Below are 15,708 nucleotides of genomic sequence, written 5' to 3'. Positions count from 1 at the left end.
TCAGCAGGCGTTTAAGGTCTCAGTGGTACATGTAGTATTATACACATTTTAAAGCAAAAAATGTGTGTGTGTTGGAAAACTGCTAAAAGCGTGCTTCACCTGATGTGATTATGAAGAAAAATAAATATCTCCATTTTGATTTTTTCAGATCGGAACTGTTTTTAAAAGTGGACAATGATAAATTATAGTCTACCATAATTATTTTTAATAGAGTACATAAATCATAGGTTAATGATGCACTGAAGAACTGATGTGCTTTATATTAATAATATGGGTGTAGATTGTCATATCAAGACCTGCCCCTTTTCTGCCACAACACACAGCAAGCTTTGTTTTGTTTTGTTTTGTTTTTGACTGTCATTGAACATTTATTCTATTTTAACATGAATTATATTGTTGAATTTTAAATATGTATATATTAATTTAAAAAAAGCTTTTGCATATATACATGTGTGAGAAAGAATGAAAAAGGCTGATTGTTTTCACATAATGGGGATCAGCATTGAATAAAGTTTTTGTGTGAGTGTTGAGTGTGTTTCAGTCACAGTGGGCTGCAGAGCACAGTAGTACACAGCAGAGTCAGACACACGCAGATTCTTGATCGTCAGAGGAACTGAATCTGATGAAAGCTTTGAGTGAAATCTCTCCTGGAACTCAGTGCCCTGATCACCTCCGTATTTGTTTTTCCTCAGCATGTATTTAGGAACATCATTTGCTCTCTGGATGTACCAGAAGAGTTCTGGTGTTGTTGTAGTTGCAGTATATTTGCATTGTAACGTGACTGATCCTCCTTCAGCTTCAGTTACATGTTTATCTGGCTGATCAACTGTATCCTCTGCTCTACATTCTGCAATATATACGATGTTACAAATGGTACTATAAACAAATAAGAACAAATTATATTAAAATTACAATAAAACTAATTATAATAAAACAAATTATTGAATAAAGAAATAAACATAAAGAAATTATCTCTACATACCAGCAATAACCAATGCAAAAACCAACATTTCCAACCATAGTTTCATTGTTTGAGAGAATAGTATATCCAAGCAGAATGATTCAGTCCTGACGCGTGAGTCAGAGTCTTATAAGTCTCTGTTCTTAAGTCTTGTGTTAGTGATAAAGAGGTGGAGCTGGGTGCACTTTCAGATGAACATAGTTAACAATGTAAAGCGAACATCACCCTCTCCTGGTTTCTTTTTTGTATTGCAAAAGGTTCAAATGTAATTTCTCACATTTACTGTGCCAACATGTATGTTTATGAATGTATTACGTAATACTGTTTATGTTACTGAAATTATAAAAAATATATATATTATTAATATCAGCATAAAGCTATTTCATTACTTTGAAATGCTTTTCTTAAAGGGAAAAATAATAATTGGAATATTTTTTTTTTTTTTTGCTCTAGCTGCTAAATACAGTTTTTTTCGATTGCTAAACAACAGTGAGCACAACTGGAGTCACATGTGCAAAACTCTAACTACAGTCTGCACAGCAGCAGTTCATGTGGACCAAACTCTAGTTCGTTTTTCATTGCTTGAACACAGTTTTCAAAACTCTACACACTTATCCCACGACTTTAACCACAACCTGCATAACACTGTGGATTTACAGAACTTTGTTCAAATGCTTACACACTGATGTCAAAACTGTGAAGCACACACATTCGAAACAGACTAGATTTCAGCCTTGTGCCTTTCAAACACTGCTGATTGCAATTTCAGGATTAGCCCTGAAAATTATTTGTTTGAATTACAGTATGTACTTTTAGTTTCTACCTTTTTTCTCATTACTGTAATTTCTGTAAATTTCTACAGACTATTGAAGCAAAACTGCTAATTTTCATTTACCTTAAAGAATTGTTATGTTCTAAAAATGTAAATAAATCATGTGAAAGGATGTCACTCTTTCATTGAAGAAAATATGACTTAGTATGAAGTCACTGAAATAGTTCAAACTGTAAGATGAAAGAATCTGAATCTGACTGTCTCCTCCTCCTGAAGGATTCTGGTGTAGCCTATTTTAACAACTTTCCAATGTTCTGATGTTTGTTTTATCAGTATCTTCACATCCTGTTTCAGACACTGACCCCTTATTTCAAATCTGATGAACAAAACCAATTCTGGAATATAGAGCACTTCGAAATTGTTCTTATTAATAAGGGAAAACAAAATCAAAACTCCATGGCCCTGTGTGAAGAAGTGTTTTCCCCCCTGTTAAAACTGGTTTATTACTCCTGAGTTCAGCCACACCCAGGCCTGATTACTCCCACACCAGTTCACAATCAAGAAATCTCTTGAATAGGGACCTGGTCTGACAAAATAAAGTAGACCAAAAGACCTCAAAGCTAGAAATCATTTTCAAGATCCAAAGAATGTCAGAAACATATAAGAAAGAAAGTAACTGAGATCTGTAAATCTTTAAAAGGTTATAAAGCCATTTCTAAAGCTTTGTGGACTCCATCGAAACCACAGTGAAAGCCGTTATTCACAATTGGCAAAAAACATGGAACAGTGGAGAAACCTTCCCAGGAGTGGCCGGCTGACCAAAATGCAAACATTTACAAACAGGGACTAAAATTAACACAAATGCGAGTAGAAGAACAACGACAAATCCCCGTAGTAAACGGATTCCCCGTTTTATTTCTGAAATAGTCCAAGCAATGGCCGCTGTGTTGGATCCACTGCTGTGGTTTAGACACCAATTCCAATAATCCTGCTGTTGTCTGTGTTTTTAACTATTTACTAGTCTTTAAAAAAAATGTAGCCTAATAGTTTATATTGTAAGCTAGTAGTTTTAGCAGATATTGACACTGGAATCAAGGATTGTGATATTTATTTTTTTTGATATTATCTACAACTTTGTCACAGCTGCCTGTTTTATTTATTTTTTTCTATGGCTGGTTAAAAATATTTCTGGCCAGTAAATTTCCTTAAGTCACCGGCCCACTGACAGGTCTAACAAACTGCTTACAAACATAGACGCGTTACATGTTGGGCATGAATTATACACCGTATATAAAACACTGACTTCGAAAGCTTAACTGAAAATGTGTTTAAGTATGTGGAAAGCTTGTGTTAAAGTATATCAGTATATATTTCAAATTAAACTATTCAGATGATAACATTTCTGTCAGTTCTGTCATTAACATCACAAATCAAACTATGAACGAGACATCAAAATTACTTGTCTCCTGGAACTTTGTTCCATTAATTCTTCCTCCATATAAATTCCTTAGTATCACAAGTTTAGAAGTGTTGTTAGTGTTTGTTGTTGTCATACTTTCCTAGCTCTGTAGAATCTCTCCGGTTTCAGCAAAATCTCAAGATTTTTACAACTTCTGTGTGCGCACAATATTTACTCCCTAAAAGCATTTAGGGCATAGACTCAAACCATTATAAATTCACCCTAAAAGTGGACTTAAATTCTAAGTCTAAGAAACAAGAATGTGCATAATTCCTATACAACAAATGTAGTCAAAACAAGGCAAATAAAGTCTTGTAATAATACCTGTTTTAAAATATTTAGAGAACTTGAAATAAATTGGCACTATTTTTATGAGTTTAACATAGTTGAGAATATAATTTAGGTTTGATTTCCATGGAACCATGCTAAGGAGTAGCTTTATGCAAATGACATAAACTAAAGCAAGTGTGTTCATAAGTTTTTCTAGTTTGATGTCATATCCTCTCCTCTCCGCTCTCACATACTTCAGAACTTTTCAACAGGTGTCACCACATTCTTTTTATTTACAAAAGATATACATGTGGTGTGAAAAACATTTGAATACTGACATCTCTGTGGTTTGATACACTTGTATTTGCTAAAGTTCAAAGCAATAACAGTGTGTAAGTTTTTGTAAAGCTTCTCAGGTATTTTGTATCACTGGGCTCTTATTCGTAGAGCACAATAATAGAGAGCTGAATCTGACAGAATTACACTCTTAATAGTGAGTTCAGTGGATGTTTGGGATGTAGCTGGCTGAAATCGTTGATCTATTTTATTCTCTCCTCCATATGATCGAGCACCTTTCCACAGTAAATACTGAGGTTCTGTGTTGGGATACTGTCTGTACCAGTAAAGATAAACATAAGTGCTGCTTGTATCATATGTGCAGCTCAGTGTCACAGACTCTCCTTCTCTCCTGATCATATTTGTATCCTTATTTGGTCCAATGCTGTCAGCAAGAACACCTGCAATAAAGTTTAAGACATCGCAACTACACATTAAACCATCAGCCCTCTCCATAATCCAAAACATCATTCTTTTAAAAAACAACATTTTTAAAGCATAAAATCTATTCACCTGAAATTATTATTAGAATCAGTAGCAGACATATCTCCATGTTAATACCTGAGTTTAAATATGTTTTTAATTGGCTTTGATCACAGCTTTAGGAGGTGTTTGTATTTATCATTTCTAAGATTTATCCATATGCAGACATTCGATAAATTAAATAAATGACTGAAAAGGATGCACTTATAAATGACTGCAGTGGGGAGGTGCTCTGTTGTAAGGACTCTTGTAGGTGTGGTTAGTGACATCACAACCAATCATCTATCCCTTTTTATTTCAAATTGTAATTTTACAGAGGATTGGTTTATACTGATGTGAAATACTTTAAATGTAATTACAATTAATATTTATAAAAAGGGGACACTTTTTATGCAGTGTTTTCTGACTCTGCATATTTTAATTATCAGTGCACAAGGCACACAGTTGTTATACACCATTATTGTTCTTGAAATTCATATTAATTCATTTAAAACAGCTTTCTAGTGTAATTCTTTCTTATTGATAATGTAGTTCTGTTTTTTTAATCTATAGATTAAGATTTTTTTATTTAACTGTGAAACAAAATTTAAAGTTTCATATTTCATATGAAATTTCACATTTATTTTGCTGTAAAACAGCAATTTGTTCTAGTTCATTATAATAAATACCCTTCTCTACTCTTTTTCATGTGCTCCTATCTTGTTCAGTAGGGGTTACCACATTCTGTCGTTCGAAATCTCGGTGGTACATGTGATGTTATAAACATTTGATTACTGACTTTTAAAGCAAGAATTGTGTGTGTGAATATTTGTAAAACTTTTCAGGCATTTGTATCACCGGGGTCCAACTCTAAGAGCACAATAATAGAGAACTGAATCTGATTCTGAGTTACTGTACACTGTCAATAGTGAGTTCATTGGATGATTGGGATGACTGAAAGTGACAGTCTGAATCAACTGTTCCGCTGTATGATTAAGCTCCTTTCAACAGTAAATACAAACTCAGTTTGAAATTATAATCATATTATTTTATTAACGTATAACACTTTCATTATTTTTATGTTATTCTTGAGGGAAGAAATAACAACTTGGATATTTAAATTCTCTACTCTTGCTAATTATTTTTTACAATTCAATTTACAATAACAACTGAATAATATTTTATTTAGTTTGTTCATTGGAAGAAGGAAAATTAACAAATTATGAACCACCGTTTATTGTTCAACAAGTGTTACCATATCCTCTCATTTATTTATTTCTGTGATTTACAAAAGATATTTCTTGTGTGTGTGTGTGTGTGTGTGTGTGTGTGTGTGTGTGTGTGTGTGTGTGTGTGTGTGTGTGTGTGTGTGTTTGTGAAGCTTCTCAGGCATTTTATATCAACAAGCCTCAATTTAAGCTCAATAATACAGAGCTGACCTATAGTAGTAACTCTTAATAGTGAGTTCAGTAGATGATTCAGATGTAGTTGACTGACACCAAGGGTCACAGATTTCCATAACTGCTCCAGGATCGGGTATCCTTATACAGTAAATATTCTGTCTCTGTTTGTTTACCAGTAAAGAAAAACATAACTGCTGCTTGTGTCATGAACAGCTCATTGTCACAGAATCTCCTTCTCTTCTGATCATATTGGTACCCTTGTTAACTGGACCAGTGCTAAATCCACCTAAAACCCGAATTTGAGTTTAACTGGGCATCAAATCTCTCTTCAAATTCAGCTCAGGGTGACCTGTTGTCATGCGTTGGCAGTTTTTGTCTTATTTGGCTGATTAAACAAAGTCTTTGATAAAGCATTGCATAACAACATTATTATGCAAAATACATTGTGATATTAACATTACAGTTACAAGTTTGCTGACAGTTTTGTGATGTTTACCATGGAAAAGGCAAAAATGCAAACATTCTTAGTCATCTTCAAAAGCAGATGTTTTCTTTGGATTAGTACTTGAGGTAGTGTCATGTGTTTCTCAACTGGTGGGTCGCGACCCAAAAGTGGGTCACAGAGTAAACAGTCAAAGAAACCATATCAACGAAAAAATCTTAATACTAAATGTTCTGAAGTAAGGCAAACATGGTTTTAGTGTGAATGTTGAGTGTTTTCCAGTCACAGTGGGCTGCAGAGCACAGTACTACACAGCAGAGTCAGATATACATGGATCCTTGATTGTAAGTAGAAATTATTTTTAAATTGTGTTGATATTGCTGCTAAATCTTTCCTTGAACTGCATTTCAATTTTACTCAGCATGTATTCTGGAACTACATTTGTTTTTTGCTGTACCACAAGAGATTTGCAGACATATCAGTGGTTTCATATTGACAGTAGATTGTTACAGCTGCTCCTTCAACAGCAGTTTGAACGGTTGTATTTTGTTCAATGCTTTCCAGAGAACCACATCCTGTAATGTAATGCAAAACATCACTGATGAAGATCTCATATTCATTTTAAAAGCATATTGTAGATTTTGACTTACCCCAGTAAAATGGGATAAAGATGACTACAAGTCTTTGCCAGTTTGTCATCACAATTGTTATGTTACGTCCTTGGGCGTAATTTGTTTAAGGTGTTATTTGTGCAGTATTTAATTATTGCCACTATGTTGATTACAGTTTATTTTGGCTGTTTTTTTGTCGCTCTATTCTCTCTACGCCATTCAAAAAGCTTGATGAAGATCGGCTGGTTCTGGTTGTCATCAATCACCTGGTTGCTCTGATTGGCTGCTGGAGGGAAAGCATGTGGATGGGAGCTGAGGACTCCATCTGAAGTGTGCCCTTCTTGGCCTTTGCTGCCTCTGGAGACTTTTCACCTGCCCCAGACCATAGCATGTGTGCTAGTTGTCTGTTTACATTGTTGTTGGTGTATACAGTTTGAAACGTTGGAGAGTTGTGGTTTATTTGTTTTTGTACAAGTAAGCTCCCAAGGTTAGACCTTAAGGTGAAAGTTTAATTAATTTTGGAGCCGTATGGAGGAGGACGCCATTTCTTTTATTGTCCATGTTTTCAACAGTTTTTGTCTAGAAAGGGAGTAAGGTAAGACTTTTGTTGTTTATTTTTGGATTTTGTTTAGAGAGATTAAAAAGTACTCCTTTTTGTAAGTTAGATCTGTTATGTTTGTTATTTTGGCCTGGTCCCCTCCTGAAATGTATTTTGCTCCATGCTAAGCATCTTTCTTTGAGTTTGTTAAATAAACCAAAATTCTAGACAGTGACAAGTCTGTGTGGTTTTCTGTGGCATGCTGGGACAGGAGAGAACGTGTCCAGGTGGTCGGTAGAAAAGTTGTTTTCTACCTTGTTTAAAAAAATTCCTTGTTTCTGCCATCCCTGACCCTAGACCAGGGAGGCACGTAACAGTTAAAATAATAATTTAGATAAAATGAACTCATTAAAATCTACAGCAGACTCTTGTTTCAGCCTCTCTGTGATAAAGTAGCTGTAACACTGTCACAAATGCAAAGACCCGCAGGAGGAGTCTGACTGCACAGAACCTGATCACACACAGTGTGACTTTCTCCTCCTCCTGAAGGATTCTGGGTGCATTTTAAAGTCTTTCCAATGTTTGTTTTATCAGTCCCATACATTGGTTCAAGCACTGACCCCTTATTTCCATTTGATGAATTGATGTAATTCTAGACATTATTATCACTTGACATTGTTATTGTATTTATGTATATTATAAGAGGAAACTTAAAGAAAAAGAGACATACTTAATATTAATGTTATTCTTAATTACTATATTACATATATTTAATTCTGCCAGCATCGAAAGTCAGTTTTGTAATCTTAAAAAGTGTATAGCTGTCCAAACTATTACGATTGGTTTTGCATATATTTTGCATATTAGCAATCCACAACTTTTTATTTTGATCTCTTTCGCTCTTTTCCCATTATATTTATAACTACATCACTAACTACACACAGGTGTTTCCCCAAGTTTAATTATATTGTGTGAATTATAAATTGTGGGTTTGATGTGGCTTGAGATCAAAGTGAAAAATTTATTTGAGTTTTTGTACGGCTTCACATAGACTTTGTATCACTGGGCTCCAACTTCTAGAGCACAATAAAAGAGAGCTGAATCTGACAGAGTTACTCCAGTAATAGTGAGTTCAGTGGATGTTTCTGATGTAGTCGACTGAAAGCGACGATCAGCAGGGGTTCCAGTGCTACTCCAATCCCGAGCCTCTTTCCACATTAAATACTGAGGTTTTCCATTAGGATACTGTCTGTACCAGTAAAGTCTAACATATCTGCTACTTGTATCATATGAGCAGCTGAGGGTCACAACCTCATCTTCCTTCATGACACTAGTTTCTTGATTTGGCCTAATCTGGTCTGCAGTCATCACACCTAAAACAAAGAAATAAGATAATTACTGATTCAAACTGCACACAATTATTTCTTACACTGTTTTTCTGCTGTGAATGACTTCAATGAATAAAGGGAGTCATACTGTACCTGGGGTGAGAATTAAAATCAGAAACAGGCATTTTACCATGTTTACAGTAGGACAAATCAGTGTATTGATGTTCTCTGGGCTCCAATTATAATGTATTAGTTCAGTCCTCACAGAAGAGGTGTGTCTTCAGACTTTTTTTTTTTTTTTTTACTTTTATGGTTTCACTTGCAGGTGATTGGTTGGAGGTGACAGTTTTGAACACAAGCACAAGAACCTTGGAAAAAGAAAAATGTATTCGCATTCTGTGTCATACTGCAAAACAAAATGGAAATGCTATAGATCAGTTCTGCTTGAGTAGAACTTCACAACTTCACAATTCCAGGTTCATCTTGAACTTTTAATGACTCAATTCTTTGGTCCCCCGAGCCATTTAAGATCAATTTATTCTTTATTACTCATATGATTCTCACTTGATAACTTATAAATGATAGTAACTTTTTAGAATGTTTTCACTTGTTTTATAGTGTTACGTTGGTAAAGTTGGACAGGTTTTATTTATTTTGCATGTTTTTGTTTGAGTGTTGAGTGTGTTTTAGTCACAGTGGGCTGCAGAGCACAGTAGTACACAGCAGAGTCAGACACACGCAGATTCTTGATCGTCAGTGGAACTCTTCTTGATGTTGAATCCAATGTTGCAGAAAACCTCTTCTTAAAATAAGGCTCAGTTATTCCTTCACTAAATGGATATTTATTCAGAATGAATATTGGGGATTTGTTTGGAAGCTGTTTGTACCAGAAGAGATAAGCATCTGCATTAGTATTTTCTGTAGTGTAATTACACATTAAATATACTTGATCTGCTTCATTTGCAGTCATTCTTCCTGAAGGCTGTTCTACTTTGTCTTGCCCCCTGCATACTGGAAAATAGATTTAATCATTAATAATTTACATATATGAAGTAACGCACATCTAAAGAAATAATAAAGTGCAAATGAAGAACTTTCTTACCAAAGTCCTGTACTGTGAAGAAAAGTGTAATAATCACCCATTTTTCCATTGCTGAGATAAAGAGATTAATATTTTAAAGTGTATTCTTCTGTTGTCTCTCTCTCTCTCTCTCTCTGTCTGATGTGATCGTAGCTCCTGGTTTCCTCTGTGTTGCTCTTCTCTTGATATTTCAAGTCTTCAGGTCCACAGGCAAGTCTCCTTAAAGACACCTTGAGGTATGCTGCCTCCATGTGGTGAATTTATGTATTTCCTAATTTATGTATGTTTATCCGAAGTAACTTACATATATGCTTCTAGAGGAGGTGCTTTGTTTTGGAGTTTGCAATACTTTGAGTTAGTAATTAGTGATGAAATACATTAGTAATTAAACTTTTTTATTAAATTCAATTGAAAAAAAAATTACATTTATAATGTTAATAAATGCAAAGTGTATTTGTCTCAGTCTTGTTCGCAAGCTGTGTTTTATATATATATATATTTGTTATTGTTATTATTATTATTATTTTTATTTTTATTTTTTTGTAAAGACACCCTGCATCTGTATACACACAGATTTAAGATTTAAGTAGAAATACAATTTTAAGTACATTCATAATATTTAGAAAAATAACAATGTGACAATAAAAAGACAAAAATAAACTTTGTAATATGTCTCAACTTTTGCATGCTGACACAATGTTTTTATGTAAGTGTTGAGTGTGTTTCAGTCACTGTGGGCCTCAGAGCACAGTAGTACACAGCAGAGTCAGACACACGCACATCCTGGATTGTCAGAGGAGCTGATGTTGTTAATGTATTTAGACGTGCATTAAATCTCTTCTTGAACTTGTCATCATTATCTCCATAAGTAGACAGCATGTACTTTGGGAATCCATTGACTTTTTGCTGGTACCAGAAGAGAGCTGGCGATGGATCAATGCTTGTATACGTACAATTGATTATTACAGCTGCTCCTTCAACAGCTGTTTGAACTCTCATATTCTGCTGGACGGCATCCTCAGATCTACATCCTGGAATTCAGAAAACCATTTACCAATTTAATTAATTCAATCAATAATTAATTCTCAAATCAATATGGAAGGAATTTTGTTTAAGAAAGAATATATACTTACCCAAGAAATATGAGATAAACAACACTACATATTTTTTCCAGTGTGTCATCATCTTAATTTTGTAAATGTGCTGTGTTAAATTTAAACTAAACTTAATGAACACGTCTAGAAGAGCAGTTCTATACCCTTTGCTGCTTCGGTCTCTCTTTGCTAAAGTTACACTGAATACATTTACAAACAGCTGGAGGAGGAGTCTGTCTATATACAGATTTTTTTTCAGACACATTTTGACACTTAAGGTATTGAGTAATTTGTTTTAACTTTGAAAGAATATGACATTTTAGTATTCTCTCATTTTTTTACTATGTACAAGTGCATATTACTAATACAGATTAATTAAAATAATGTATAATGTTAGCATATTCGTTTTGTCATACATAACTCTAAACAAACCCTATGTAATTTATTTAATGCAACATGAAGGCAGTTAATACTTTGCTTATTGTATGGTCTATTAATTACTTGATATTACTTAATAAATGTATATTTTGTCATTATATATCTTCTCATCCCGATGAAGAAATAAAGTCATGTAGGTAAGACAACATGAGGATGACTAAATAATGGCAATGTTTTGGTGAACTGTCCCTTTAAGATCATGGTTATAGATTTGATGTGGTGTTTGTGAATATAATATGATATAGTTAGTGGTTTGTGGTAGATCTCAGTGATTTTGTGTGAGTGTTGAGTGCGTTTCAGTCACTGTGGGCCTCAGAGCACAGTAGTACACAGCAGAGTCAGACACTCGCAGATTCTTGATCATCAGTGGAACTGTTCTTGATGTTGAATTCAATGTTGCAGAAAATCTATCTTTAAATTCATCCCCAATATTTCCTTTACCAGCTGTAAATTCACTCAGAATGAATGTTGGTGATCCATTTTGTAGTTGTTTGTACCAGTAAAGATATGCATTATTATAACTGCTGGTAGAGTAATTGCACTGTAGAGTAATTTGGGTTGCTTCGTTTGCAGTCATCTCTCTTAAAGGTTGTTCAACTTTGTCTTGTCCCCAACAAACTGGAAAAATAGATGTAGCCATTATTCAAGTGCTTACATTGAGTATCTCACACAGATATAGTATTAAAGTGTAAATGATGAAATAATTTTCTTACCAAAATCATGTGCCGTGTAGAAAAGTGTAATAATCACCCATTTTTCCATTCTCACTTAAAGGTAAAAAAGGTTGAATATTTTAACAGAATTTTCCAGAGGTTTTTTCTTCTTACTGCGAAGTCTCTGTTTCTCTTTGTAGTTTGAGATTCTTCACAAGCCTCAGCTTTATTTAAGAATTTGAGGAATGATGCCTCCTTGTGGCGACTTATAGATTTTGTTGAGCTGAAAAAAATTCAATTGTACCAAATTGCAACTAATGTGAAAATCAGTTGAATTGATTCAATTAAAAAATCTGAATAAATAAGAAGTAAAATGATGTTTATTGGACATGTTAGTTTGCACTGTATGAATGATTTGGCTTTGAGTGGATAGCTGTCTTTAAGGGTCCCGTTTTACGCGCTTTTTTGAAGCTTTGATTGTGTTTACAATGAGCAATATAACATGTGTTCATGTTTCGCGTGTAAAAACACACAGTATTTTTCACACAATTCACCTATCTGTATACTGCTGTTTTCATTGTCACAAAAACGGGCTGATGACTTCCTAGTTATATGAAGCCTCTCCTTCAGAAATACGTAACGGGTTCTGATCGGGCCAGCGGTACCTGTGCCGTGATTCGACAGCAGCTGAGAGCAGGCTGACCTCCTGGTAACGCGATTGGGCTAGAACGCACGTGCTGGAGATGTATTTATAGTCACAGGAGGAGCGTTTTTACTGACGAGATGCGCATGAAAACCGCATTCATTTTTTTGCACAGCCTTAACATCTAGTTAACAAAGCTAAACAGCGTTGCCCTTTGTGTAATAAGTTACAGAAACTGTTAAACGCACTTACTTAAATAATAAAATACACTTACCGGTTGTGGTCCACAAACAACGCCTTCTCCAGACAAAGAGGGAACTGCTCCATCTTTGAAGAATAATCTTTGTGCAAATCCAGCATTAAACTGATTGAGATTGAGAAAGTTGTCTTCAGCTAAATGTGCTGCACATAGTTTTACATGTGCATTATAATTTTCGGGAACAGAGTTAAACATAAATTGTAACCATTAATCTCAAAGTACAGCGTTCCTGGGAAGCCCAAACAAAGATGATTGGACTCAGAGATGAAAAAAAACAGCGTTTCAACAACATGGCGACAAACAAAAACAGCTCTTCCTTCTTCTCCGTCGGAGCGCAACAAGGCCACGCCCCCTGTTTGTAAATTCATGTGGGCGGTGGTTAGTCAAAAAAACTGTTTTAGTGACGTTATTACTGCAGGAACTAGAGGGCTGTAGTCCAAAGGCAAATTCTGTTAAATAAAATATCTCGCTTGGCATTGAACTTTGAGCTTTAGAATTTTACAGATATTATTTATACTCTAACAACAACATTACACACTAACTAAAGTTTAAAACATGGAATCACAAAGAAGGGGACCTTTAAAGGGGGGGGGTGCTATTTCATGCATACTGAGTTTTTTACACTGTTAAAGAGTTGGATTCCCATGCTAAACATGGACAGTTTCAAAAATTAAATTGTACGTTTGAAGGAGTATTTTTGGAACAAATTCCGGTTTGTCACAAGTTTCGGAAAGTTTTTTTTTCGAGTATGGGTCTGTGTGACGTTAGATGGAGCGGAATTTCCTTATATGGGTCCTAAGGGCACTTCTGCCGGAAGAGCGCGCTCCCGTAGAGCAGAGCAGAGACATTCACTGATCAGAGCGAGAGACAACCCTGCACAGATTACCAACAAAAAAAAAACCGCATCAAGGGACCAGTGGATGGAGTTTATTTTTACAGAGCATCAACGGAGTTGTGCAAGTGTGTTTGTTTGTTCCCTGCATTTCGAAGATGCTTGTTTTACAAACACGGCCCAGTTTGACGCCGGATTTGCACATCGTTTATTTCTTAAGGATAATGCAGTCCTAATGAAAAAGGGTCACGATCGTGTGTTGGAACCGCAGGCAAGTGAGTAAAACTGCTTCAAATATCTCTGTGTTGTTAACTTAGCAATCGGCGCGTAAGCACATCAAGTAAACAACATGTGATGTTGTCATCAAACTGCACTTTCCACATGTACAGCTTAAAAAAAAAAAAAAAACAACGACATAAAGTGGAACTTAGTCATTTTCCAAAACCGCTAAGCAAATATATATAGTTTCAGTACATACTAGGGCTGTGCAAAAAATCAAATGCGATTTTCATGCACCTCTCATCAGTAAAGACGCTCCTGTAATTAGAAATATATCTCCAGCATGTGCGTTCAGATCAGGGTTGCCAGGTTTTCACAACAAATCCTGCCCAGTTGCTTCTTGTATTGGGGTCACAGTGACCCCAATACAAATAACGTGATATTTAGCCCCTAAAACGCGAATTTTACCAAGGCAACCCTGCTGAAAAATGTATATTTTAACCCAGGGAAGCAATGTTTTATCGGGGAACCTTCTGGAAGCGGGATTGGGCTAGTCTTGAGAAGCAAATGGGCAGGATTTGTTGTGAAAACCTGGCAACCCTGATCTGAACACACGTGCTGGAGATATACTTCTAATTACTGGAGCGTCTTTACTGATGAGATGTACATGAAAATCGCATTCGATTTTTTGCACAGCCCTAACATAGAGACGTTGTTGCTGATGCTGCTCTTGTTAAATTTCAGCCTCGGGATCTGATTCTGGTTCATAAATAAACGGCTGAATCTGACTGTTAGCCATGGCTTGTTTTGGATGGTTTTTTCCTCACGGTAATGTCACAGCTTCCAAACGCTCTCAACGCAAAAGCTTACTCACGCTCATGATTCTTTAGCTCCGCCCCACACATCACGCCTCCAGGCGCTCGTGTTTTTCCGGGAAAAATCGGTACAGACTATCTTTCTCTTATAAATATAATAAAACTAAAGACTTTTTGGAGTTATAAAGGATGCAGTACTACTCTATAGGTACTCAAGATGAACAGGATATTGAGTGAAAACGAGCATTTCACCCCCCCTTTAAGAGACTCAGAGACTAAGAGACTGCATACAAGAGACTTTGCCGAGGAGGTATTAAATAATAATGTAATGTTTAGTCATATCTTTTAAAATTGTTGTGATGTACTGTAATTCAGAACATCATATTTTCTTTTTATTAGCCTTTCAGTAAGCGCACACAGGTGTTTCCACAAGTGTAGTTATATTCTGTGAATTCTAGATTCTGGGTTTGATGTGGCTTGACGGTTAAGGGAAAAAAATAATTAGAGTTTTTGTACAGCTTCACATAGACTTTGTATCACTGGGCTCTGACTCTTAGAGCACAATAATAGAGAGCTGAATCTGACAGAGTTACACCAGTAATAGTGAGTTCAGTGGATTTATCTGATGTAGGCGACTCAAAGCGAGGATCAGCGGGTCTCCCACTTCCACTACTTGACCGTGCAGCCTTGTATATTAAGTAGCGAAGCTCTCCATTAGGATACTGTCTGAACCAATAAAGTCTAACATAACTGCTGCTTGTGTCATATGAGCAGCTGAGGGTCACAGTCTCATCTTCCTTCATGAAAACTGCATCTTTATTTGGCCTAATCTGGTCTGCAGTCATCACACCTAAATCAAACAAACAATAATAATTTGTCAGCTAAGTTACGCAAAATTATCTCAAATCATCTCATTAAAACCACTGTAATAAAATTATAATAAAAGAGTCAAGTTCTACCTGAAGACAGAATTAAAATGAGAAGCAGGTGAAGCTGGTGTTTTTCCATGTTGACTAGGTCAGATCAGGTGTGTGTTAATGTTGTCTGTGCTCTGAGCTGTAGATCTGTGTTACTGTGAGTCTCTGCAGTTTC

General features: G+C 35.5%; 2 gene segments (V, D, J or C); both read right to left on the bottom strand.

Annotated features, from left to right (window-relative positions):
- Positions 1 to 557: 557 nt before the first annotated feature.
- On the bottom strand, positions 558 to 1,060 carry LOC113072546 (T-cell receptor alpha chain V region PHDS58-like; the record flags this gene model as incomplete). The annotated part of the segment is given in 2 exon segments: positions 558 to 847; positions 983 to 1,060. Coding segments are annotated over 2 exon segments (336 nt in total), but the record flags the coding sequence as incomplete, so codon positions are not given.
- A 14,092-nt stretch (positions 1,061 to 15,152) lies between these two features.
- Positions 15,153 to 15,708, bottom strand: LOC113072549 (T cell receptor alpha variable 14/delta variable 4-like). The segment is given in 2 exon segments: positions 15,153 to 15,466; positions 15,576 to 15,708. Coding segments are annotated over 2 exon segments (363 nt in total).

The sequence above is a fragment of the Carassius auratus genome, unplaced genomic scaffold (genome assembly GCF_003368295.1).
Source record: "Carassius auratus strain Wakin unplaced genomic scaffold, ASM336829v1 scaf_tig00009453, whole genome shotgun sequence".
In the NCBI taxonomy this organism is placed as follows: domain Eukaryota; kingdom Metazoa; phylum Chordata; class Actinopteri; order Cypriniformes; family Cyprinidae; genus Carassius; species Carassius auratus.
This window is presented reverse-complemented; position numbering and strand designations above follow the sequence as displayed.